Raw genomic sequence first — 27,453 nt, 5'->3', positions numbered from 1 at the left:
GCGGGGCTTCCATGACATTGCCCATCATGCTGCAACAGCAACCTGCCAGTCAAGATGTGCCTACTGGTGAACCACTATTGTGATAGTTAGAGGGGCCAGTAGCAGGCCTGCTGCACAGGGGGACTTCATGCCTGTCAATAACCCTGGCTAGAGAGGTCATAGGCTCTTGGTGTGTGTGTGGGAACCTACTACAGTTGTCTTGCTAAATGGACATGTTACCAGACGATTTCCTACATATGTATGTTCATGCACATAGATCAGCACCACCCTCTGTCTCTCCCCTATGTTTCTCTGCAGTGGTTAGCAGTTAAGGCAGGGGCTCAAAGCTGTTCAGATTGCTGAGAAGAGGTGTCTTTTGAGAGCTGAGTCCTCTATGGGACATCTGTGCCAACTCTCGCTTGCTCCCAAGGCTCCGGAACCCTCACGGAAGAGAGGGCAGAAAGAATCTAAGAACCAGAGAATGGGGACATGCCATGAAATGCTGTCTTCTGGTCTTGACATGGCTGTTGCTCTCACAAGCTCTCTATAGCCATAGCTACCTGTGCTAGATAAAAAACAGAACTAGTCCACATTCCAACAGGCAGCACTGATTGGATTTGGGGGTTATTAATCATCAGAAAAAAAAGAGAGGACATGAAATTGGGCAGGGGGATTTGTTGGGGATTCCTGGGGGGAGTAGATGGAGGAGTTTGGGAGTACATATGATTGCAATACATACATTGTCTACGTGTATAAAATTATTAAAAAATAAATAAAAATACTCAAGTTTTTAAACAAGTTATTTTATAGTAAGAATATTTATATATTTGCTTAGCATTTTTTTTTTAGCAAACAATCCTATATTTTTAATACGGTACGGCGGTTTGAATTAGCAATGTCCCCCATAAGCTCAGGCATTTGAACACTTGGTCCCAGGAGGTGACACTGTTTATGGAGGTGGTATAGCCTTGCCAGAGAAAGTATATCACTGGAGGTGGGCTATCGAAGGTTATAGTCGTCCCCACTTCCGTTTTGCTCTCTGTTTCATGCTTTGGTTGAAGATGAGCTTACTCCTCCTGTCTAAGTGAAACTTGGACTCTTTGACAGCCTCTAGAAGTCACCATTCTACCCACTCTGTGAGCTACACCTTTCTTGGACTGAACATGTGGTTGAGAACACACGTTTGTCTTTTCCATGTCTGCCTTATTTCTCTTAACAGTATGTGACATCTGGCTCAACCGTACTGTTAAAGATGACAGTTTTCTTCTTTTTAAAAGGCCAAATAGCATTTGTGTGTGTGTGTGTCTGTGTCTGTGTTTGTGTATATTTATCCATCAGTGAATACCTACACGGGCCCTATATCTGCTATTATTATCTACAGTCAAAGATCAAACATTGTAAGGGCTGAACGCCAGCATGCAGTATCAGAGATGTGCAGAATGGCAGGAGTGAGTGTGCCCATCCACTTGGCTTCTAGTTACTTCCCTTCAGGAAACTATTGCCCAGCATACCAAGCAGAGAAAAGGCAGTATAAAGGGTGTGATACCCTGGATCTTTAAGTGCACGTGTATTACAGGATATTATCTAAAAATGTATTACATTTGTTTATGCTGTGGAACATTTGTTTAATGATGCACAGATGTTTTGCATTCTTTTATGTTGCGTTTGTTTAACTCTGTGAAGCTGGGTTACTTTGCTTGTCTGAAACACCTGATTGGTCTAAGAAAGAGCTGACCGGCTGATAGTAAGGTAGGAGAAAGGATAGACGGGGCCAGCAGGCAGAGAGAATAGAGAATAAAGAGATGAAGAAATCTGGGAAGAAAAGAGTAAAGAGGAGGATTTCAGCAGCCAGCCATCCAGACACCCAGCTACACAGCAGGCCGCGGAGTAAGAAGGAAAGAGAGATATGCAGAAATAGAGAAAGGTAAAGGCCCAGAGGTGAAAAGATAGAGAAGATAATTTAGGTTAAGAAAATCTGGCTACATATAAACCAAGCTAAGCCTATGCATTTATAAGAAAGAAGAAGCCTCTGTGTGATTTATTTGGGAGCTGGATGGCAGGTCCCCCAAATAGTAAAGAGTAAAAAAACAACAAGCCAGGTGGTTAGTACAGGGTTTAGGTTAAGACAACTCCAGACTTTCCTGATAAAACCTCCCTTTGAGAGTAAAGGGAGCAGGGACTGAAGAGATGGCTCAGCAGCTAAGAGTACCTAGTCTTTCAGAGAATTGCGTTTGGGTCCTATTACCCAGATTGGGTGGCTCCCATGCCCACACAGTGACACACATACACAATATTAAAAAAGAGTAAAAATTTGGAATAAGAGAATAGTTGATCTGAGTCTCTGTGGACAGGATCACTCTTCAAGTCGTCCCAGAGAGGAGGCGTTGAGAACTGAGAAACCCCCAGCTCTAAGACAACAGGCATAGCCATAGGCTAACACTGCTAGACAGAAATTGTCATTGGAAAGACGACTACTAATCTTGGCATCAGATAGCACTGTGATTTGTCTGAAGATACAATGTTGATGGGCAACAAATCCCCTGAACATATATAGGTGGTGGCGGGATCAATATCATCTATAAGGGGAGATGAGTGTGTTCATTAGTGTTGTCCCTGCCCTCCCTAGGGAAGGATGGCTCTTCAGATAAGGTATTGAGACACTTCCATTCTATGCAGAGTTCTTTTTTGTTTCGAGACAGGTTTTCTCTGTGTATCTCTGACTGGAACTTGCTTTGTAGACCAGGCTGACTTCGAACTCACGGAGATCTGTCTCCCTCTGCCTCCCTGAGTGTTGGGATTAAAGGCGTGTGCCACCACTTCCCAGCCTATCCAGTGCTCTCAACTGCTAAGCCATCTTTCCAGCCCCATGAACTTTCTTTTTGTTGTTTCCTGAGAATTTTTTTTCTGTCACTCCAGGTACAGAGTTATGTAAAATAGTTACACAAATCAAACAGTTACTGATAATAAATCATAGATAAATTTATTTTAGAGCATGCCTGTTGTTATACATTTAACTTCATTATTTACTCAAGAAGAAAGCAAATTTACCATGTTAGTGAGGTATATATGCTTAAAGGATTAAATCTTGACTGGGTATTTGATATTGCAGAACAAAGAACACTTTCAACATTTTTTTATGGATGGTAGATATTTTGATTATGTAATCACCAATACCAAAAATGTCAAGTCACATAAAAAACATCATTCAAAATGGCAGAAGGATGTTTCAGAAATTGTTGGAAATTCTATTGAAATTTTACTTAATTATTTGCTTTTGAAATCCAAGTCAGCAGGTGGACTAATTTTTAAAATTTGTTTTTAGGGTCTGAAGAGATGTCTAGGAGCTCTTGTTACTCTTGCAGAGGACCCAGGTTTGGTACCCAGTACCCACAACCATCAATAGCTCCAGTGTCAGGCGATTCAACACCCTCTTCTAACCTTCCCAGACACCAGGCGATCATATGATGCACACACTACATGCTATCAAAACACTCATACACGTAAAAATTTTTAATTGTTTTATATTTGTGTGTGTGTGTGTGCACAAACATCACGGGCATTTTCCTGTCATATTTTTAGAACTGGACCAATTACGCTGTCATTTAACCAGAATGAATATCCCGTTGCTCAATGAGGCTGCATAATGCTTGACTCTCCTTGGTCTTGTTTGTTTTCCCTATGCAGAACATCCTGTCTCTGGGGTGTTAGCTAGTCTTAAAGATCACATGGAGCACAGACCTTTGTGCTTTGCAGACTGTGCGATCCCGATGGGGAACACATGTTAAGATCTCTAGACTGGACGGCTTGTCTTTGGGTCCTCTTCCATGGTGATTATTTCCTTCAGATAACTTTGAAAGCACACAGGAGGTACCAACTGCTTCCCCAACAGTGGTGGGATCTCAGCTAGAGAGGTGCTGCGACTGTTTTCTAAGTTTTCAAAACAAAGCTTGAAGGAGAGCAGATCACTTGCTTGGCTATGAGAAGCATGTGATTGCATGTGCTAGATTTTTGTCAAATACTCGCTAAGAAAACGGCATCTGCGCATTGTGTGGGCTGACCGTTGTAAGCAAAGCAGAGATGGTCTCTTCCTTAATACTTACAACCATCCAGTCCTTTACCTGAAATGGTCCATGAAGCCGTAGGAAGGATGCTTCCATGATAGAAGAAGTAAAGTACAAAATTAACCCTACTTAGTCAAGATCCCTTTAGTATACACCTTCCAATACCGCAACTGACAGGAGCTGTAAAAAGACCAAATATTTTTGCCCTTTAATTTTGCTTTTATATTTTATTTTGCTTTTTGTTTGTGTGTTTGCTGCTTTTTTCTGGTTATAAAACCATATCCCTAGGGGATACACTCCAAAAGAGGACATGTTCTTTGAGCCATTTGGGCCATATAAATTATGTGTCCCCATTACCTGAAGAAACTTGTCATTGTGATTGGTATCAATATGATAACCTGTCAGGAGCCACGTCCCCCCAAAATTTACAGGAAGCACCGCCGTGAGGAGTTTTGCAGAGAGCTCTACTTCTCAATTGTATTGAGAATAGTTTTATTGACAAAGCCTATCCCACACCCAAATTAACTGTTAGTAGAGAGCTATCTGTTAAGGGAACCTGCCTCACATTCCAAACTATCTAGAGAACTAGGTGGGTCAACTTCCTGACCAAGGAATCGTGACCTGACCTATCGTAACCTCTTGGCCTACGTGATGGGCATGGACCACGTGGCAAGATCCCGTGCCCCAGCCCCCCAAGCTCCTCATCCAGGGGCTATATAAGCTGTAACCATGACTCTAATAAACGAAGGCTTCGACAAATTTGCCTAGCCTCCTTCCTCCTATTGGCCTATGTCTTTCAGGTGGTGCCTCTCCGTGACCCTGGAATAACTGACCAGCCAGGCGGGTTACAGACCCCAGACAGAGTAACCCGCCAAGGCGGTCGACAATAACCGGCCTGTGTCACCAGTCTTGCCAGCCTCCTGAAACAGCAAGTACCTCTTCCTTAGCAAGCGATTCAAGCCTGTCTTCTGTGCAGAGCTGGAGGCTTCAAGTCCACATACTTGGAGCCCTCTTGGAATTTCATCCCTATTATCTTTTCAGAATAGTTTCAGCACAAATTATCAGAGAGCCGTGAAATGAGGGGATTCTTAGAGACGTCTCATTTTATGAGACTGTATTAAAATTACATTTCCAGAGAAGAGCATAAGAAAGCAAACAGGAAGAGCAGAGAGAAAAAAAACGCCCCGAGGGAAGAACAAAGAAGGCCCAGCAGGAAGAAGTGAAAGGGAGTGGGAATTGTTGCTAAATGCTCACATTTCAAAGAGGGATAGCAAGGAGCGATGGTTCAACTTCGGGGAAAACTGCATCACTATATGGGCTTTTTGCAGCCTGTTTTGTTTGGAACAGTGTTTGCTAATATTAACAATGGTGTTCCCTGAAAGCTTTCCCTGACCACCTTTGGGGGATTGTGTAGTTGAGATTAGGATTCCTAGCGGATGGATTCACACAGAATTCAAGTCTTTATTAGTTCCCTTTCCTGTGGGCTGTGGGGAGCCAGATCCCAAGCAACTGACTGCTCCCTCTTTCAGACACCAGAAGCTCCCAATTTAAGCATTCATTAAAAGTGTTTACACCAGCACAGGCTTGAAAATCTGCCCTCAAGGGCGGGGTGCCAGGAGATTCTTACTGATGCAGAAAGAGGGGACATGTTCCAGTGCCAGCCTAACTGCCTCACTGGGCAGGAGGGCACATTCCTTCCCGAGAATATAGTAGGCCTTTACTGAGGTCTGGTGAAATTGTGCCTGGCTCTTTGCCTGTGTGGGAATGAACATCCTTAATCCACTTTCCTAGTGAGGGAAACGGCAACAGAGCAGAGCAAAGTAGATTACTCTGATTGGTTGAAATAACCCGTTAAGTTCTAGAGTCCTGTCCCCAGCCCTGTGTGCAGGCAGCTTCATTGTCCAAAGCCACAACTGTGCACATGTGGTCGCTGCAAGAGCCAGATGCTGTGGTTTTTTATTTATTTATTTATTTAGTGACGGGGTCTTTTGTTGCCCAAGTGGCTTCCAATTTACTATGACTTTCTGATATTCCCGCCTCCACCTCCCAAGTGCTAGGATTATAGATAAGCATCTCCTTGACCAGTTTTATTTGGTGTTGGGAATCGAACCCAGGGCTTCACGTATACTAGACAATCACTGAACCAAACTGAGCCACACATTCTCAGCCCAGCGACACTTTTTGTTTTTTTTTTTTGGGGGGGGGGGATAAAGTCTCCCTATATAGCCTCGGTTGTTCTGAAATTATCTGTATAGACCAGGTTGGCCTGCAGCGATCTGCTTGCCTCTGCCTCTAGAATGCTGGAATTAAAGACGTGCGCCATGACATTGGGCCTCAGTCATGATGTTTTCATACACCCAGAGGCTCGAAACAGATTGGATTCTTCCCTAGATTTGAAATTATTTTATAAACCAGCTGAGTGATGCCCAAGGGTTAACTATGAGATGTTAAAATTCCTATGTAACATTTATATTTAAAATATAGCAATACAAACATTTGCCTTCATATGGGCCTCTCTCTGTTGTTGTTGTTTTCTCTAAACCTAAACATGTCCAAGTGCACATCCAGTTTTACCTTCACAGGAGTAGAATTTCATTCTCAGGGACTTGTCAAGAGCAAAGTATCCAATCAGTGTGTGTGTGTGTGTGTGTGTTTCCTCAATCATCTTAAATAACTTAAAAAATATTCTCTTTTCTATAAGATTTAGAGAAATACAGACATATAACCAAGCACCACCGAACTTTCCTTACATAGGCTTTACCACCTGACTTTATCAGCATTCTCTTGGCTGCCTGCTGCCCATCCCTCTCGACTTTCTTTGGAACTTAAGTTCCAAGAGGGTGGGAATGCAGTCCACTCTTGTAACCCAGTTCTTAGCAGGGCCCCGGAAAGGCTGTTGCATAGTAAATATTGGTTGGATACATGAATAACAAGAGGCATGCGTTGGATTGGAAGATGTCAGGATTGGGAGAGAACAGCATCAACAGAGTTCCTGGGGCCTGGCAGCTATAGCGACTTCCTGTACCTTCTCTGAGAATTCACTTCTCTTATTTAGGTTCGTCTTTGGGAAATGACCGTTGTAGCTAATATTGAATGACCACTGTGTACAACTTTATAGGTTCTATATCAGTCATTCATTTATTCAGGGTCTCCTGTATCCCAGGCCAGCCTCAAAGTCACTTTGAAGTTGTGGTTCCCCTTCTGCTACCAACCAACGGCTGGCATTTTAGGTATTACCTTGTCTACGTGTTATTTTTATTTTATCTTCTCTCTTTCTCTTTTGAGATAGTCTTAGTAGCCCAAGTTGGCCTTGAACTTATAATGAAGCCCAAGATGGCCTTGAACTCACAGCAGTACTCTTGCCTGTGCCTCTCAAATATTGAGATTACAGGCATGATCCACCTCACTTTTGCTGATACATGTTTGTCTTGTCACATGTGTGTACCAGGCACCTACTGTTCCCATTACATTCACAAGGAAACAGGAAGGGAAAGGGTAGATACATTGCCCAAAGTCAGACTGCTAGTAAGGGGAGCTGGTTAAATGTAAGCACCCAGGGCCGGAACCTGTGGGATTAGAGGACTCTGTTAGCCCCACCCCCAACTCTGAGATTAAGGGGGAAGTAATGCAGGGACACTGTGTTGATCAGGTCCCTGGCTTCACTAAAGCCACCTGTGGAGCAAGGTCCAAATGATTATCATTTGGAGATTGGAGTGCAAAGTCCTTAATTCCAGGACTTCCTCCAGCAGCGAGTACAATCTCCAAGGGCAAGAGAGCGTAATTAAAGACCCAGTACCCCCACATTCAGAGCTTGCTGGGGTGCTCTTCTGCTTCACCGGCCTCACCCCACTGCCTTGGCAGGTAGGGAAGCCCATGAGAAATGCATGTGATAATTCCTGGTGATGAGCAGTCGCTGACACGGGTGCCGGGGAGGAAGAACGGGAATCCCGTTTGATGATTAGCTGGGGTTTAACACAAGACTGTCCCTATCCTCCGCCCCCCTTCTCCTCCTGAGCCTAACCTGTGTTTTGCCTTTTGTCTGTGGCAACCGAATCTCCTTTCTGGGGAGCAGAAACGGGCTTCGGTAAACAGATCTATTTGTGTGACTCCTATTACTCACTGAAGCAATGTCGCTCCTTTTTCCACTGTGGTCTGTGAGTCTGACTCACAGGGAGCTACAACAGGCTTCTTTGAATTGATGGCTCACTCCCAGCCACTTCTGACTGACTGCCAACTTAGCAGGGCGTAACTCACCAACTTTTTTTCTTTCTTTTTTTTTTTTAAATCCAGACTGATTCATAGAAACTCCTTTAAAGCCCAGGGAAGAGAAACCGCCCATCACACACCCCAGCACACCAGCCCAGGAAACTTATAACCTCGGGAGGCAGGTCCCTCCCCTCACTGTGGCCGCGTACCTCCCGAAGAGCGGACCGACCAGCAGCCAGCTCCATCGCTTAGGGCATCTGCCTCAGTCTCCGGACCCTCCAGGTAGGACCGGTCCCACGCTGGGGAAACTGTGCAGGCCAGGCTCCCTCCGTTCTGCCGTTAAAGGTCTTTGAAGTCGTTGGTCTCTTCTTTTCTCTGTTAGCCTTCTCCGGCTCTCAGAGAACAGAGTCCTTGAAACTTTCAGCTCAAAGTAGTGGGGGAATCAGGGACATCAGCTGGCCCTGGCTGTAATCACGTTCTCTTGCTGCTATCTGCATTCTTGCGCTGAGGATGTGGAAGGGACAGGGACTTTGGAACAAGCCTGAGTGGAATGTTCTTTATGGAGGAATCTCTACGTGCCGTCGAAATGCACGAAAAGCAAGCTCAAAAGATGTTCTCAAATCTTCCATTTTGATCTAAATTGCTTTGAACTGAAATCTGCAAGGACGGTGTCTTATGAGGACACTTTCGACTTTTTTTCTTTCTTTAAGAAGGTTAAACGCAATAGATAATCTCTGAAAGGAAAGTTTTCTTTGCTTTGTGGATTGTTTGTTGTTTTTTTATGCTTTTTGGGTGATGGTAGATAAACATCTGGATTTCCGTTTGTTTTTGCTCTTGCTCTTACCAGCCCTTCTGGTCTATTCGTGTCTGTTTAAGTATTTCCTTTCTTCCTTTTTCCCACTCCCCACCCCCTAACAGGATGGGAAGAGGGGATTGGTTTGTTTAAAGAAAAACCGTTAGGGAAACAGAGGCAGAGGGTGTTTCAAATAAAACTTGGGAGGGGTTGATTTGGTGGGATGGGAAGACTGGCTTGGATTCCGGAATCCTTGGCCAGATGTGGGGGGGGGGGAGAGAGAAGGCAGCCGGGAGAGGGTGGGGCTGGGGGACCTCTGGCGTTCCTGTAAAGTGGCTGAAAGGCTCTGTGCTTCTACCCCAGCCAGCTGCATTTCAGAGCCAACCCCAAAGATCTATCAGAACGATTAAAGAATTTTCTGAGTGGGCGTGTAATTTTCCAACGTGGCAGTGGTCGTATGGGACTATTTAGCTTATTACTTTTGCCCAACATATTGTATAGTTACAAACCCACGTGCCAAATGCAAAATGAACCAAGGTACCCAGTTGTTTGCTTTTGTTTTTATTAGCTTAGCGTTTTGGTTGAATGTCTGTGGAGGTGTGGTCCATTTCAACACAGATGTCGTTTTTTTTTTTTTTTTTCTTCTCGTAAACAAGCCCGATAAGAGTGACAGGATTCAGCTTGCCTATAAAGAGAGGCGCCTTTTTCTTTAGAAATGCAGCTCGCTGGTTGGAAGGGAAAATTTCAAAGAAATCAGTCTGTGCATTGAGTGGTCAAAAGTTTTTGTAAGGCTACCCCTCCCCCCAAGGTGGGAGTGAGTGGTGGGTGAGCGCTTGGATCACTTCTCAAGACTTGGGGGCACGACTGCTTTTGCTTCCAGTGTTTGCTACTTCCAGACTGCATGGGTGTGAGCCAGGGGAGCCGTCGTGAAGTCCACAGCCACAGTTTCCCGTGAAGACTGCCCACGATGGCGTGTAGTTCTGATCTGGTTGAAACTAGGGAGCCTAAAACAATTCAGCGAAAAGAGAACAGAGGTGGGGTAAACTGCCACCGATTGCATGCCCCGTGGAGCTGTCTTAAATTCCATTGTCCCTTGATGAGACTATAATGCTTTGTCGCCCCCCCCCCCCCCCGGCTGTCCCCTGTCCAGTGTAGTTGGAGTACAATTTTTTTTTTTAATTGCTGCTTGAATTCCTGCAGTTTTCCCTTCAAGTAATGGGAGAGTCCCTGACTCTGAGCTTTTCTGGAAAAGGAGGCTATTTACTCCCCGTACCCCCCATGGCTTCCCACCCTCAGGCGGCTCCAGTTTCACCCTGAGTGCAGAATAGGGTGGAGGCAGAGCACTGTCCAGGGCTGCTGGACATCCGGTCTGGTCCCGCTTTCAGAGAGCCCCCAGATTTTACATTGTCCCGGACTGCTAAACTGTCCTGGGAGCTGGCAGAAGGCCATCGAGGTCCAGCTGGATCAGATCATGTCCTAAGACCATTGTTATGGTCAGTAGTAATGGGCAGCCTTCCTGCCAGATGACAGATGTCTGTTCCCAGACCTTGAGGAAAGCTGGTTGGCTTTCTCAACCATCTTGGCTTTCCTGTGGAGACAGGATTAGGCCAGTCTCCAGCCCTGAGGAAGGACTCCATGGAGGCTGGCGGGAATGCAGGGCCTCTTGGCTGTTTCCAGGTGGCTTTGGGACTGTGGGGAAGGAACACAGGTCACATTTCTGTGGAGGCACAATTGACATTCTGTAGACTCCACAAAACTGGAAGACCCCTCGCACCCCGCCGCCTGGGATGTGGCCACGGAAAAAGGCACAAGATGGCTTAGATACATTCCTTTCTATTCTTCGTTGCTTACATAGAATCTTAAATTTGGAAGTTGGGCATGGTAGTTCATAGCTGTAATACGAGGACTCAGGGAGCTGAGGCAGGAGATTGCTAAGGGTTCAAAGCCAACCTGGAGCCAACCTGGGTACACAGTGAAACTTTATCTCGAAGACAAAATAACAGCAAAATTATAAAGGAAATCTTATTCTCTAACTGTATGCAGAAATCTAACTTTTACGTCATTATGGACAGATGGCTGTCTCATGGCTCAGAGCCCCTTGGGACACAGGGAGGGAACATTCAGCATGTACGTGCCTCAGAATGTACAGCCACACTCATCCTTCCTTGCTGGACAGCAAGTCATAGCAGGCGGAGTTTCTGAAATTCAGCAAAAAATGACTTCTCTGAAAGTTCTTGTTTTTCAGGCCTGAAATGACCCAGAAAAAAAAAAGATTTTTGATTCTGGTTCTGCCGCTGCCCCGCCCAATGCTCCACAGTCCTGTTTCTCTAGATCCTTCATCCTTATTGAATATTTAATTAGATTTAATTAGTCTAACTTGGTGGAGTGGCATTAGCCACATTCTCTTGCTTTATCCTTTCCTTTATTTTTTAAACCCAAGGTCTCACTATATAACCCTGGCTGTCCTGGAACTTGCTTTGTAGACCAGACTGGCTTTGAACTCACAGAGATTTATCCACTTCTACTTCCTGAGTGCTGAGACTGAAGTCATGTACCCTGCTCAGCTCTTGTGTTGTGAGCCAGGATCTCTCTATGAACGTCAGGCGAGGGCCTTAAAACTTCGCCATCTTTCTTTCTCAGCTACCCTGAATGCTGGGTTTATAGTGGATGCCGCTGGTGGCAGAAAGAACACTTTGAAAATATTAAAATTATCTTCCTCGTCAAATCATTCCTACACTATTGACTATGAGCGCTTCTGTTTTCTAAGAACATGTTTATGGTCTTCTCTGTAATTTCGAGTGACACACCCAACATTGCTCTCTACTGGGACATAATTAAGTCAGCCCAAGCCCTGAAGCACAGCTTCTAACAGCCTTTGGGGGATTGTCCCTGCTTTGGTCTATAGTGGTTGTACCGTATGCCTGCACAGTCTCAGAACCTGGCGTGGTGACAGTCAGCAAATCAAAGAAGCCTCTGTTCGCTGCCACCAATCTGAATATGCACTCCATGGAGGGCTGTAATTCTTGATTACCATGGAGCTAGAATTTTCTGGACCTAAGTCTTGCTTTTGGAATACTCTTTTTTTCTGGTGACCCCGAATTTCTGGATTTTCCTGTTCTTCGAGAATCAAAGAATGCACATAAGTCCATTGAGGGTCTCCTTGGATTTCTAACACTCATTTTCTGAATATAAGTGTCCAAGAAGACCCTGTGACACTTCAGTCTCTGGCACCCTGACTTGTGAAATGTTTCCCTCAATTTAACGGTGGCAGGGGTCTCTGACATTGAAGGAGAGAGAGAAAAATACAAACTCTGGCTCTGCTGCTTCCTAGTCTTCCATTTGAGCACAACATCAGGGTCAGCGTTTTCTTTCCTGCTGTGGAGAGAGCCTTTCTCCAGAGCTGAAGAGATTCCTTGCTGCCAGTGCTCTTGGACTCATATAGCCGGGGCTGCTTAGGGCTTTGCCGAGTCTCTTTGCCGGAGTCTTCTATCAAACAGGCCGTTACACCATAGCATAGTTGGCACATGCTGGAATTGTGTCCATCACTGTGGGGAGGATGTAAGATGTAGGAAGACGGGACTGTGGTCCAGCCTTGACTCTCCTCTGTGAACAGAAAGACGTCCCTAAGACATGAAGATGAAAGAACTCGGCCGCCAAGACACCCAAGGCTCCGAAAAATCTAAGCACCTACCACTTCTATTTTAAGAAATCCCTGAGTTCACACTAATGACTAACTTAATCCATAAAAGTTAGTGTAGTGAAACTAGGGCCTTGGGATTCTGCCCACTGGCGGTAGACTTACCTAGTGTGCGTGGCTCTGCATTCATTTGTAAGTGCTGGAGAGAGAGAGAAAGAGAGAGGGCAGGGGAGGGAGCACATGGCTTCTGCTGTCCTACCTGATTCAAGAATCCTTAGGCACAGTTTTCAAAGAACTCACCTGAAATAGCCCTGGACATCACCACCCAGCTCTTGGAAAGAAGGATGAGGTTTGGTTTATGAAACAAAAGGTGCCATCTCTGGAGGGGCCTGTGAAAACATCAGTTCACCGGGAGCAAAATCAGGCTCAGAACCTGACCTGGTCCTGAGGAGAGAGAACAGGTGCAGACGTGGCTTACAGGCATGGGTGGGAGCAAAAAGGGACACTTTGGGAGGTTTTGAGAACCCAAGGGGAGTGAGAGGGAGTGAGCAGATGGCTGTGTTTGGGGACGAGGCAAGCAGAAAAGTCTAGAAAGAGCCAAGTGGGTATAGACAGAGAAAGCAAATGGACAAGGGAGGCATGGTAAGGCTGGTCTTACTTCCAGATCCTCTTCTTGATAGCAGCTTATGCTCACTGTCTCAGGATAGCCCTTGGGGCAAAATTCTGGTTTTTGTCCTCCCTGAAGATCTTCCCCCCTAGTTTTTTGCATGGTTGATGCACGTTTGGGGCCATTGGGTTTCATGGGTAACGTTCCAGTGTTTCTCCATCTCGAGGGTCAGATGAGAGGTGAGAGTCCAATGAGGATCTTCATCTTAGACCTCTGCCTTCAGAAACCTAAGTTCTTTGCCTTGGGGTCTGAGAGAAGGTAGGGGAGGAAGCTTTGCTAAATTACAACAGTGAGTTTTGCTTGTGGAACGTTCCCAAAGCTACGCAGCTGAGCCCAGGAACTTCCCTTTGCCCACAGCTGCTGCTGAGCTTCCACAGGGAGGGGACTCTGCCAGTTCTGAGGGTGTGGTCCGTGTTTGAAGATGGAAGCCAGTCTCGGGGCTGGCATGAGGGGTTTGACAGTGCCAGCCGTCTATACAGAGTGGGCCTCAGAAAGCAGTATGACAGGAAGAAGCAATGGCCTTTGAAAGACCCTTTGTATACACCACGGGGACTTTTATGAGGGGCTGTCTAACTCCGATTAACTCAAAGTTGTGGGAGGAACAGGGCCTCTAGTAACTGTCAAACCCTCAGACAAGAGCTGGGTGTGATGCTGCATGCCTTTTAATCCCAACACGAGAGGGTCGAGGCAGGAGGATTGCTGTGAGTTAAAGCCTAGGTGGGACTACATAATGATTCTATCTCAAAAAAAAAAAATCAAAGGAGGGGCTGGGAAGAGAGCTCAATGGTAGTGAAGTGCTTGCCGTGCAAACAAAAGGAACAGAGTTTGATTCCCAGAACCCATATGAATAGTCGGGTACGGTGGCTTAGATTTATAATCTCAATTTTGGGGAAAAAGAAACAGGAAGATCTCTGGCACTCACAGCCAGCTAGTCTAGCTGAATCTTGAGTTCCAAGAAACTGAGACCCCCATCTCATAAACAGATGACAACAACAAAACACACACATACACACACACACACACACACACACACACGCCCCTATCAGATAAAAGATAGGAAATAAAGCTGGATTGGAGATTCAAGATACTGGTTTCATTCTAACTATGTTACCTAGGAGGTGGGGTCTTGGTCAAAGGGCATGACAGAACGGCCCAATACCTCTCAACTCGAAGTAGCCAGCTTCTCTGGAACTGAACCAAGCCAGCGGCCTAGCCAGCATACTTGGGTGCCCCTGCTCTCCCCAGCCCTTCAGCTCTCTCAGGCTTTGCCCGTTGAAGCATGTTACTGCCATCCGCTGTCAGGCGCACCCAGAAGCCTCCAGGGCCTAGCCACACCTTGATTTTTCTTACCAAACCCTAGTTATTATCTTGGCAACCTCTCCCTGGAAGACAATCTGTCTGCCCGAATACTTATCCTTTGTCGAGAGTAGAAGGCAACGGAAGCGTCCGTCCTCACCCAGGGGACATCCTCCCCAGCACTGGCCAGCTGCAGCCAGAGGGTGTGGGCTGCACTCGAGCCTCACAGCCCAGGTCTGTCTTCAGGCTTTGCAGATGCTGTCCAGATCCGCCCACTCCACGGACATGGTGGAGGACAAGAGGAAATAAGAGAGAGATGGGGGTGGATGCATCTGCAAAAACAATATTCATGCTATTTGCTTTTCTTTGCTCCCAGGCTGCAGAGAAGATGCAAGCCCACCTCACTGGCCTGAGCCTTTCGTGTTATGCTAATGAATAAATATGACCTGTAACATATTGCTTGCTTTGTGTTAGACACACTCTTCAATGCTCATGCTAACCACATGAGGTCCACGTGTGACCCTTAAGAAATTTGAGCTTAGAGTCTGTGTTCTTTATCACTTGGGTCTCTGCCTCCCTAGATTCTACCAAGCAGACAGGTTTGACAAAATCTTTCAACTCTGGCCATTAGCCAGATAGAATATTTGTGCAATTGGCCTCGCCTTTCTAATTAAAGTTCTCTCTCTTTCTTTATCTCTCTCTCCCATTCCCTCCCTCCCTTCTGCCTTCCTTTCCTTTCTGATATTTTTCTTCCCTTTTTTCTCTCTTTGTTTCCTTCCCACTTCTCCTTCTGTTCTTTTTCCATGTCCTTTTTCCTTTCTTTCCCCTTCTCTTCCTTCCTTTCTCCCTTTCTGCATCTTTCCATCCCTCTCTTCCTTCCTTCTAACATGTTTTTTGGTTCTTCAAGCTTGCACTTTGACTCTATATTCTAGCTATGTGTGAGAGTCCATACAGGCTATATTCACTCCAAAGAGAACTAGCTATTTGTCACAGGCCGCCATTGTAGATGGTAGGCCCTTTGCTTCAGGACCATGAAGAAACACTATTTCCCCAAATCATCCAGGTTCCCATTTCTTTCTCTGCTCAATTATGGATGGCCACAGAATCTACAAGCACTTGAAGCATCATCCCTAACGTGAGATACACAAAGCCAAGGGCAACCTGCATTTCTTCCCACACTGAAATCCCATACGCAGAAGCAGGAAGACTTTAGGATCCCCCTACCCTGTTTCCCACGCAGAGATGCACGCCTCCCTTTCCATCCGTATGTAAGAACAATGCTGAGGATGGAAAAGTACACATGACATAAAACAGCAATAACAATGGCCAGGAAAGCTCACCCAGGGTCCCATCCACTCAGCCTGCCTTTAATCCCAGCCTTTCCCCCTCCAGATACATCCTCCTCACTGCTCCCCAAGGGCAGAGCTTCCTTCTTTGTTTGCTTTTATGTCACACAGACGTCGATTTTGCCAACGAAAATGATCCTCATTGGGAATGCACACACATCCGAAGCCAAACCACAGTGAGAACGGTCTCGACAAGGAAGAGGACAGAAAGGCTTCCATGCTGCCCTGCAGCGTCCTCAGGAGGCCCCAGTAGCCTCGGTTTCATTTCAGATGTCACATGGAGAAAGACGTGCACAGTTGGGGCTGACTCATGAAGGTCACATGACCCAACTCCTGTCAGAGCTGCTCTACCTTCCCTCTTCCCTCCTGCCTTGCAAGAAGTGCCAGGTCTTTGCTCAGATAGTGTGAGAAAGTTTTCATGCCAACTTTCAGTTAGCTGGCAGGAGATAAGAATCATTGAGAAGAGCATTGTCCAGCGGAAGGACAGAGGAGGCTCCAGCAGCCGTAATTTCAGGGCTGGGCTGTGCCTTGCACATGTGCTTGTGTGTGTGTTATGTAGCCCAGGCTCACCTTGAATCTACAACAAAGCTGCTTTGGGTGGTTGATTCTTCTACCTCTACTTCCCAAGTGCTAGGATGCTAGGATTGCATATGTGGATGCTGGGGATAGATCAGGGGCTTCCTGAGTGGCAGGGAAGCACTTTTGTTCTTTTTTTTTTTTTTTTTTTTTTTTTTTAGACAGGGTCTCACAATGTAGCTCTGACTATCTTGAAACTTACCATGTGGGCCTTGAACTCACAGAGATCTATCTGCCTGCCTCCGACTCCCAAATGCTGGAATTAAAGCTGTGTGCCACTATGCCTGAATTAGGCAAGCACTCCCTCTTACCAATTGAATTATACCTGAATTCCACAGGCTGTGTGTACTCTCAGAAGGACTTTTCTAGTAGAGCCTTGATAGGTAGTTCCTCAGGGCAGGAGGGGTTTAAGTGCGATTTCCATAGTTCTTCAGGATGGGTTTGTTGGTTTTGGAAGCAATTTTAAAGCCCTCTCTTAGTGTGGAAGTAATATGCTTGTGAAAAGTAGTTGTAAAAATTAAGTGGAGATGAATAATATGAAATTTGTGCATAATAAGATGCTTAATCCATGCTTGTAGTGATGTACCAAATAATTTACAGAAATGATGGAGGACTAAAGTATATGTTATATTAAAAGAAAGAAGGAAGCCCTGGAGAGATGGCTCAGTGATTAAGAGCACTGGATGCTTTTCCAAGAGACCTGGGTTCAATTCCCACCACACACTTAACTGGTGGCTCACAGTTGTTTGTAACTCCAGTTCCAGGGGATCTGGTGCCATTTTCTGGTCTCCATGGGAACCATACATACTCATGGTCCACAGATATAATTCAGGCAAAACATCCGTATAAACAAAATAAAAATTAGAAACGAAACAAAGAGAGAAAGGAGACATCTGTACCCCTTATAAGGCCTTCAGTCACCTGGCTGTTATTTTCCATATTGAAGAAAACATTGTGCTTCTTGGTTCTTTTATTTGCTCCTTAGTGAGGTTTATCTGGTACCTATCATGGACTCTGCCCTTAGGGACTCAGACTCCTCAGGATGAGGGAGTCAAACATGTCCAGAAAGAACTCTGTCATCAGCCAGGCTGCCATTAGTGACTTTATTAGGGCTGAAGAAGGGCTATAACGTAACGGGGCGGGGGGAGGGAGGGAACTATTTCAAACCACTGGAAAGAAGGAAGAGGCAGAATTTGAGCTTGGATGAAAAAACTATTAGGTAATCACTGGAGTGAAGACATAAGAGCAGCTTTCATTTTGGAAGTCAGATTTCCAGGATTCCATGAACAGCTGTCTGGTGTCTCATCTCCTGACTGAGACAAGCACTCTTGGCAGTGGAAGGATGGAGGTTTGTAGGTTGAGGAGGGGCATGGTCAGACAACCCAATACCAGTACAGAGAATGCATGGAGGGGTGGAAGTTTAGAGACAGCATCATGGCTAGGATCCTGACAATGGAGGTGGGAATAACCGGGAACCCTGGCAAGATAATACAGGTGACCCCCAGCTGACTGTGGTGCTTTGGGCAGGAAACCGGGAAGAGGCAGAAGTGACAGCTGAACCATTATTGCTCTTTTCTTTCCAGTAATGGACTATCTTAGAATCTTAGCTACCCACACCCTAGAAATGTCTAAACTGGTTTCAGCCAGCCAGATCCACAGGCATGGTCCCAGAAAGCATCTTGTACCATCTTACCTTCCATAGAGACTTCTCATTGGCAAGAGTCTCACTCAGTCTCAAGTGAATCATGGCGCTCTGTACACTCAGGGCGGTAGAAGCAGAATTGCCACAAGTCAGAGGCTAGTTTGGACTGCATAGAGATTCCCAACGAACTTGGCTCCAAGTCTTTGATCCTTATTTTTCCTATAGCCACTTCTTTCTAGTGTGGTCATTCATGACTTCTGGCTGTTTCTCAGCTTCCCTCAACCCTGACCACACCCGTGCCAATCACACAGTGCAGATGGCGTGACTGCCGTGTTTATGGGTGGAGAAGGTGCCGGGGAAGTGCTCTTGGTGTCCACATAAGCCACCACACTTCTAAGCTTTTTAAAGCACTGTGACTGACCAGGTGTGGTGGCCCACGCTGGGGAACACAAAAGCACCACGAGGAGCTGCAGTCTTGGCATGGAAGTCCCCAACAACAGATGACACAGCTTGGGTCTGTCCATGCAGCAAGAGGGGAGGGTGGGCTTCCTTGTGACATTCAGAACTGTGGTGCTGCCGTATTCTCTGCTTCAGGGTCTGGTCCACCTGTCGAGGAGGAGGAATGTGTTCTCCACTGGAGAATTCCAACCATAGCATTTTGGAGAAATGGGAGGGGAAATAGGAATTCCATTATTGCTTCGGGGAGACACAAGTTGTAGCATTCCATGCTTTCAAAATTGTCTACATGCTGGCTGATAGTTTTGTTTGTTTGCTTTTGTTTTTTGGGGTGGTGCTGAGGACCAGTTCCAGGGCCCCAAACATGCTAGGCAAGCGTTTTATACCAGCGAGGTACAGTATGAGTCCAGAAATAGTCAAATTCCTTGAACAAGGCATGAGTCAATGGACAAGTTGCAAAAGATCATGGTGGGTGGAAGTCTCGAGAACATGAACTACGCTGTTTGCTAGGTTCTCAGACACCCACTCGTCGGCCACTACTGGTAGTTATGCATAAAGGCCTTGAGGGCTTCGTCCTCCCCATCAGTTCTCAGTCTACCTAATGCTGTAACCTTTTAATACAGTTTGTCATGTCGTGTTGACCCCCAACTATCACATTATTTGTGCTGTTTCTTCATAACTGCAATTTTGCTACTGCTATGTACTGTAATATAAAGACCTGATGTGCAACCCCCATGAAAGGGTCATTTGACCTTCCCAAAGGGTCGTGACCCACAGGCTAAGAACTATTGTCCTTGACTGAGTGGGCAAGGGGTTGGCTCTGTAATACAGAGGCTGGATAACCATGGATGACCCAAGACAGAAACTTCATAAAATGTTCCATTGTGTTTCTAAGTGTTTTGGAAGGGGGTGTTAAAAATCATGGAAGCGCCAGGCATGGTGGCACATGCCTTTAAAACCAGAGCTCTGGAGGCAGATGCAGGGAGCTCTCTGTGAGTTCGAGGCCAGTCTGATCCACAAAGTGAGTTCTTGGACAGACAAGGCTACACAAAGAAACACTGTCAAAAACAAACAAACAAACAAACAAGAAAGGAAGCCCCTCTAAGCTGACAATGGATTTCACTGGTGTAAGTTGACCCATTTGGGACAGTGTAAAGATGAAGCCATGTATATTATGCAGTAACTCTACCTAAACAGCCGCTATACAGGCTGGAGACAGCAGTCAGAAACAGGGAGAACTATGTGATTGGTTCATTATGAACCCTCATTGATCTGAGATATTTTGCTCCCTTGCTTGAGGGAAGAAACACAGTTTTCCCTGCCCCCAATCTCAGACAAGAGTCCCTTTTTAGTTTGAGGGGAACCTCGCTTGCACTTCTACCTGACAGTAGGCAGGGGACAGGAACTAGGGCCTCTGCTGAGGTACAGAGTGAGCTGGAGTGGCTGGGAGAGGGCTCACTGGATGAAGCTGTGGGATGAACAAAATGGACTCTGGTGGAGAAAGTCCCAGGGCATCCAAGGAGACAGAAAGGCTCCTGAATTCCACCTGCCTGTGGCCTGGCTTGGGAGTTTATATTCCCTTCTTGGCTCCTCATCTTCCTCTCACTAGAGGGAGGCTGTTTCAGATTATAAACAAAAGGAAAGAGAGTCATTAAAGGGTCAAGGAGGGTTGAACACAAGCACCCATTATGTAAGTCTTGTTATTTCCTGCCTTGAGCCAGCTTCATTCTGGAGGGGCAAGCTTGGGATAGAGGGTACTTTGGAGGAATGGACAGAGAAAAAGCTATCTTTTTCTGGTGACTCTGAAGGGAACGTTCTTAGTGGTAAGGACTAGACAAAAGCGACAATTTCTGAGGACCAAAATAATTTTAGCCCATATGCTGCCTGGGAAACTAGCCCTCAAACAAACGTCCTATTCCGTGTGCGTGACGTGGGGCTGCCTGTGCTTGGATAACTGGATTGGGTCGGCAACAGTTATTCTGCTTCGTAGCAGAGAAACAGTAACAATGACGGCAATCGTGGCAGCCCCGTTATTGGCACCCACCACGTGCCAGACGCAGCACAAGGTATTTCACTTCTATAATCCAGCACAATCCTCACACTTTGGGAATAATTAGCATCCCCCCCCATCCCCGCATCTATGAGGAAACTGAGGCAGAGATCAAAGCCCTTGGGATGATTGGAACTTGGGATGATTCTAACAACTTCTAATTAAAAACAAGCAATCAAACAAACAGAAACAAAACAAAACCCCAATCCTTAAAGCCAAGTGGGGAATTGTGGAGGTTTGCGTGAGCCCCAATAAAGCCAACAGGGAATGAGAACAGTGGGTTTACAGACCTGAGAGTTCTAATCTCTCCCCAGAGAACAGGTCATCAACCTTGGCACTCATAGTTAAATTGGAAATGTTCTCTGTCTCCCTAACCACCTACCCCCCCAAATCAGAGGGAAGTGGCCAGTGGAGAAGAGGTTTCAGGAGAGTGGAAACCAGTGTCCACGAAGAGCCAAGAACCCAGGTGTGCAGTAGATCCCGTTGGGTTCTGTGTGCCTAATGAGAAAGTGAGAGGAGGAGATAAAAGACACCTGAAATGTCAGAATAATGACAGCATCGGTGTCCTAATAAATACCTGGTGTAGCATGAAAGTGGCTTCAGCGCACCCAAAGCTTCAATTAAATCAGGTGGAGTGAGGGGGGAGCAGGCAATTGCAGGCTATCAGCTGCCGTCTCCTCCTTGGTTGGGCCATCCTCACGTACTCCCTGCCTAGAAGGTGGGCAACCTCCAGTCCTTTCCTTTTGATGTCTCCCTGGGCTGGGTCTGCATCTGTCATGGGCACGACACAGATGGCACAGTGACTTGGGTCAGCACAGCTCCTCCGTGTGCGCCCCTCCCAGTCCCCTTAGTTCCTAGTCTTTACGATTAGTGGTCTCTGGTGAAACTGCGGCTGAGAGCTTTCGTTTATCCACGCACATTGCTAACTTTTATTAGTTCCTGTTCTTCCAAACGGTGATTTATGCATCTGTTTGTCTTCTGGGCTGGGTCCTGAATGACTGAAGCTGCACAAACACCACACACTTGTGAATGACACTTCTGGTGTTATCTCAGGCTTTATACTTCCGAAGCTCTAGAACTGTCCTGTTGAGCCACGGGAAATCTAACATTGCCTTAGATGCCCCCAGACAGCATCCCCACTGAGAGGCACGCAGGGCCAAAGGCTCAGGTGTTGCAGATATTAGTCTGGAATGCTAAATCAGTAAGTGATCGGACCATTAGACTGTAATTAGGTTGTCACAATATTAGATGCCAAAAAGCATTGTAATAACAGAAGTAATGTCTCTCCCATTTTATGTCTCATTCGGGACCAAATTAGTAGCCCGTTTGCTCTATGGCCAGTGAGTAATAGCGGCTTGTTCTGCACAGCTCATGATCTCTCTTCAAACTGCTGGGTGAGCATTTTGCCGGGAGCCTGGACGCTTTCCTCATTCAAGCTGGGATTGTGTGTGATGCTTCTGCAGAGCTCTGGAGATGACAAAATCCTTTTCAAAATCCAATGCCCTGCTTCTGGTCTCTAAATCACAAACAAAACATTAGCAGTTATTACAGACACCCCCCTTTTAAAGAAAAAAGGGGGATAGATAGTATATTAAAGAAATGAACCTATAAACACGGGAGCAAAACAGATGTCTCTCCATAGATGACTAGGCACTTAAATCTATCAGTCAGGTTAGGTGAAAAGCTGCTTTTAGGAGTTTTTGATGCAATTTTGAATTTTAAAAATTGTCACGCTTGTCTCGTGTTAACAGAGAGCCCGTGGAGTGAGAAGGTGGGATTTGCTTTAGTTAGCATGACAGTAACCTTTTGGTCTCCCTTGTCTTCTGTTTTCAGAACTCTCTGCTTCCGAGCCACCAAATAGTCAAGATGCTGGTTTTACTGGCTGGGATCTTTGTGGTGCACATCGCTGCTGCTATAATGCTCTTCGTCTCCACCATCTCCAACGTGAGTCACGGCCTCTGGTTCATTCATCCAGGGAGGGATCTTTGGAACAGTTTGGCTTTTATCTTTAGAAAAATGAAAGAGGGGTGTTAAGTCGGTGCAGAGAGCATCTAGCTTAGATGCGGGGGTGGGGGTGTGTGGGAGCGGAAGAGATCAAACGCCTACTCATGTATCAAACAATGAATTACCCAAAGTGTAAAGAGCCAGGATCCATGAGTGATTCTAGGGATGTAGGGGGGTGGGAAATGCTCCACCGAAGGTGGAAATCGAGGTGCCTTTGGAGGGTGCATAGGCGGGTGGAGCTCCTCTTACAGAAAGAAGGGAAGTGGAAGAAAGTGCGTTCCCTGCAGGCCATTCTGGCAGGCCGGCTGGCAAAGGTGCCCTGTGGGACAGACAGGCTTTCCCAGTCAGGAATTAAAGATCTCTATGCGCACCAGCCTTTCCCTCCTGCAGAAATTCGTGTTTCTGGGCTAGATGACTGCGAGAACGAGAACACTGCTTTGGTTATTAGGTTGATGAATCCGAGTTTTGAGTGGAAATCGGTGTGGGACATGGAATTTGGCAGGATTTACTAACTCTGTTCCCGGTGAACCGGGGTCTTTGCTCTCCGAACCTGGGTCTACTCTGACCCCTAGTGGTCATTTCCAGCTCCCAATTTGCTTGTATTGCACTCGTCTCAAGGAAAAAGAGCCAGTTTCTAGGACTAAGAAGTAAAGTGACTAAGTGATGGTAAGGATCGCTTGAAAGAGGCGGAGGCAAGAGGTCCATGAGTTTGAGGCCAGCCTGGGCCACACGCTTTTCTTGGTGTGGTGGCATGAGCTTTTAATACTTGGGAGGCAGGATCTCTGTGATCTGAGCCCAGCTTGGTCGACAAACAAACAAAAAACAAAGAAGTTAAGGCAACCAATCATTAGGTAGACAAATGATGGCTCTAGAATGGGTGAGAGTCCATTTAACCCTTGTGGTGGTCAAAGGGTAAATAGTTTTGTGTGTCCCCCACCCCCCAGGGTTTCTTTGTATAATCCTGGCTGTCCTGGAACTCACTATGTAGATGAGACAGCCCTCAAACTTGGAGATGCACCTACCCCTGCCTCCCAAGTACTGGGATGAAGGCTCTGATAGGTTTTAAAGTCCAGAGCGAAGTGGGTGTGACTACAAGCTAGGCTAGTTTGCGTATTACGAGAGAGGACACAACCCCTGCCCATCTTGCCTCCTCCAGCTTTATAATTTGTCGATTGTGTATGCTGACTCCCGTGCTTCACAGGATAATGATGTGGGAAACTTCACACAGCATTTACAAGAGGCACACATGCTTCATATCCACCCAGGATCAGCCCCTGATGCGTGGCGGAGCTAGCGGGCGATTGCGCGCACTTGGGCTTCCTGTTTCCGTGTGCGCATGTGTAGACAGGACTCTGTAGTTATTTTCTATTTCAAAGAGTTGTTTTTCTCAGTTCAGGCGAGATGGGGTGCTGGCACCACGATGGACCTGGGGGTATACATTTTGGTTGTTCTTGGACTTTTAGCTGCCCCTGCCTTGAAGCCTTTGATATTTAAGGACTCTGTGCGGTGACAGTCCACATCCGAACCTTCTGAATGAGACTAAAGTGGCTCACAGGCCACCAGAGTCATTCTTGTTTCCCCAGCAGCCTTCCTGCTTCTTAGTTGTCTCCAGCTGGACATGTTTCTTGTGTTTTTGTTCTTTAAAGATTTAATTTTAATCTTAAGATATATATATATAAATGCGTGTGGTGTGTGCACAGGAGTGCAAGTGAAGATGCTGGAAGCCCTGAAGCTGGAGTTCCAGGTGCTTGTGAGCCTCCTAGTGTGGGTGCTGGGAATGGAACTTTAGTTCTTTTGCAAAAGCACTAGATGCTCTCAGTTGCTGAGCCATCTTTTGTTGTTTTTGTCTTTTGAGACAGAGTCTTATGTAACCTACACGTTGGCCTCAAACTTACTATCTGAGCTGACACGTCTTAAACCCCAGAGCCTCCTGTTCATTTCCAGGGTGCTGGAATTACAGGCAGTTGCTACCAGGCCTGACTTAACTATTTTTTTTCCTCATTAGCTAACTATTTAAATGTGAGCCTTTAAAAGTGCCTTGCACATGCTCAATGTTCTTTTCCTCATCCAGAGTTTTTGTTCCTTAGAACTTTAGGATCTTAAACCACTATGTTGAACTTTCTTCAGTTGTGTGTGTGTGAGTGTGTGTGAGCTGTATGAGTGTGCATGCGTCTGTGTGTGTGCATCATGAATAATCAAGTCCAAATAGGAAAGGTGGCATCTTTTCTGGCCCACAGTTCCCTTTCTTGCAAGCTTTGTGACTTAGGATCTTATTTCTGCAGAGACACGAGGCTTAGCCATGTTGACAGCCGCATAGGGCATCTTGGTTAAGATTTGGTCCTGACGCATGATGATGTTCTCTTCTAGAAAGCAGAAGAGCAACTCTTAATCAACTCCGTCTCCTCTGGTTTCAGGTCTGGATGGTTTCAGATGACGTAGCATCCTCCGTGGGACTGTGGAAGAACTGTACTAGTGGTGATTGCACTGATACCCTGACATACGGAAATGAAGGTATGAGTGAAGACACCAGTGCCTAGCCCACCGTGGTGAGGGTAGGGCCATGCCCAGACTTTCAGGTCGTCTAATGCTCCTGCCCTGTGTTCACAGATGCTCTCAAGGCAGTGCAAGCCTTCATGATCCTCTCCATCATCTTCTGTGTGATCTCCCTTGTGGTCTTCGTGTTCCAGCTCTTCACCATGGAGAAGGGAAACCGCTTCTTCCTCTCAGGGTCCACCATGTTGGTGTGCTGTGAGTATCCAGGGCATGGGCTATTTTACATGGGAACATCTTTTTTTTTTTTTCCCCACTGTTGGAGACTGAACCCAGGGCCTTGAAAGACTGAACAAATACCTGCCTACTGAGCTACATGCAGAAACCTTTGACTAGACCTCACACCATTGCTCCATCCAGTCAGGCCTCAGATTAGCACATGGCTGTGTGAAGCTGCATTTGGCTGTTCTCGCCTCTGGTTACCTGTTGATTTGCTATTGCTGCTTGGGTTAACAACCCCCACCTGCTTTTTTGTTTAAAAAGCTAGATGTCCCTAGGAGCCACCAAGTGGTTGGGCAGCATCAGTACCCCTCTATACAGAAGGTGAGAAGGTGGCGTCCTCAGAAAGATGCAGCTATGGCCAGGATGTGCACGATTATCGCAATGTACCATCTTTTCCATCACCCCAGATACACCCAGTTTAGTAAAAGGCCATGCTGCTCCCATAACACCATGCCTAGACATCCCAGGGTCCGGGTGGGAAAGGCAGGTGGCCAGCAGGATGCTCCATGATTTATTCTTCACAATAATTACACACAATCAGTGCAGATTTGAGAATCCAGATATATCTCTTTCACCAATGCCCATCAAGCTTGAATCTGGGCAAACCAACAGAGTGACCTTTTAGGAAAAAACAGTGAGAGTTTCCTTTCCCATTGTTGTTGAGGGAAATGGGATTGTTAAAAACAAACAAAGAAACAAACTGCTTTGGTGCCCTCCATGACAGTGCCTTTTTCCTTGCAGGGTTTTGCATCCTGGTCGGAGTGTCCATCTACACTCACCATTATGCCCACGGTGAGAAGAACTTTACCACCGAAAACCACCATGGCTACTGTTTCATCCTGACCTGGATTTGTTTCTGCTTCACTTTCATTATTGGCATTCTCTACATGGTCCTGAGGAAGAAATAAGATGAACAAGCTTATGGGGACCTGGTGGGGCGGGCGTGGGGAGGAGGAAGCAGCTTAATCTGGGAGGGAAGCAGAAGTTATTGTGTAGGAATAACCAAGGGAAGGGAGGGGGGAGGGGAAGGGGGAAGGAAGAGTGGGGGAGAGGCCCAAACCCAAACCATTTCTGGGGGTGGGATTCTCTACTGCCAAGCACCTGCCCTTGGAAGAAAAGTTGTTGGCTACTATGCTGATGCTTCCTTGAAGCCATCAGAGAGTCCTCCTCTAGCCACCAAATATGAGCCCATCTGTCCTCAGTTACACAACACCATACGACTAGACGACTTGTTCCATTCTTGAGGGTTACTTCTGGGCCACTCACCGAGGTCTTCCAAACCTCTATCACCAAGCTCCAACAGTGGTCCAAGCCCCGGCAAGAGCAGATACTGCCTCTTTGCTGGGAAGGCTAAGACTGGAGGCCACCCGTCCTGCGACCTAAAGCCAAACACCAAATTCAGATTCCAAGTGCCTTTAGTGGGGGGGAGTGGGGGCTTTGGCCACGATGCCACTTTCCCTATTTGGTGGCTTTTCTGAAAAGACTAGAAAGAGGTGGTTTATAAGGCAAGGTGGCGGGATTGGCTTAATCAAGAACTAGAAGTTTTTACCCTAGAGGACTGAGAGATAGGCTGAGATTGGCAGAGACTCTGTCACACCTCACTGAGATGTCCCTCATAGAGGCCTCCTGCTGTGGACTCTGATGGACTCTCACTAAAAGCTAAGGCAGCTTTTCTGGAGTTTCTCTAGATTCTCTAGAGCCAAAGATGAAAATGCCCCACAAACTGTAGGGTCAAAGGGCACACCCATCACAATGCTATAGTACGGTTGTGGTTTTTAGGAGTCCCCCTAATGCACACAGTGTTTCTTGTAGTTGTAACAGGTGAGGGATACACACAGCCCCTTACCATACGACTCTGCTAAGCTTCTGAATTAGGGACCTTTGAGGACGTTCTCTCTAATAATAACCAACACTGGGGACCAAAACAGAACAGCTAAGTTCAGTGGTCACTGTAGCTTTGACCCTGGC

General features: G+C 46.3%; 1 protein-coding gene across 1 annotated transcript; it reads left to right on the top strand.

The window, feature by feature from the left end:
* Positions 1 to 8,366: 8,366 nt before the first annotated feature.
* Positions 8,367 to 26,490, top strand: Emp1 (epithelial membrane protein 1). Its single transcript, XM_057784892.1, has 5 exons — positions 8,367 to 8,528; positions 22,543 to 22,653; positions 25,128 to 25,224; positions 25,321 to 25,461; positions 26,227 to 26,490. Exons 2-5 carry the CDS (start codon positions 22,576 to 22,578, stop codon positions 26,391 to 26,393), a joined length of 483 nt encoding a protein of 160 aa, XP_057640875.1. The 5' UTR covers positions 8,367 to 8,528; positions 22,543 to 22,575; the 3' UTR covers positions 26,394 to 26,490.
* The last annotated feature ends 963 nt before the right edge of the window (positions 26,491 to 27,453 follow it).

This window comes from Chionomys nivalis, chromosome 1 (assembly GCF_950005125.1).
Source record: "Chionomys nivalis chromosome 1, mChiNiv1.1, whole genome shotgun sequence".
Classification (NCBI taxonomy): domain Eukaryota; kingdom Metazoa; phylum Chordata; class Mammalia; order Rodentia; family Cricetidae; genus Chionomys; species Chionomys nivalis.
This window is presented reverse-complemented; position numbering and strand designations above follow the sequence as displayed.

What these genes read in the sequence shown, in the direction of transcription:
- Emp1 (XM_057784892.1), top strand. Translation starts at nt 22,576, where the DNA reads ATGCTGGTTTTACTGGCTGGGATCTTTGTGGTGCACATCGCTGCTGCT. An exon ending in TCGTCTCCACCATCTCCAAC is followed by an intron (nt 22,654 to 25,127) that starts GTGAGTCACGGC and finishes CTCTGGTTTCAG; the next exon opens with GTCTGGATGGTTTCAGATGA. An exon ending in GTCCACCATGTTGGTGTGCT is followed by an intron (nt 25,462 to 26,226) that starts GTGAGTATCCAG and finishes TTTTCCTTGCAG; the next exon opens with GGTTTTGCATCCTGGTCGGA.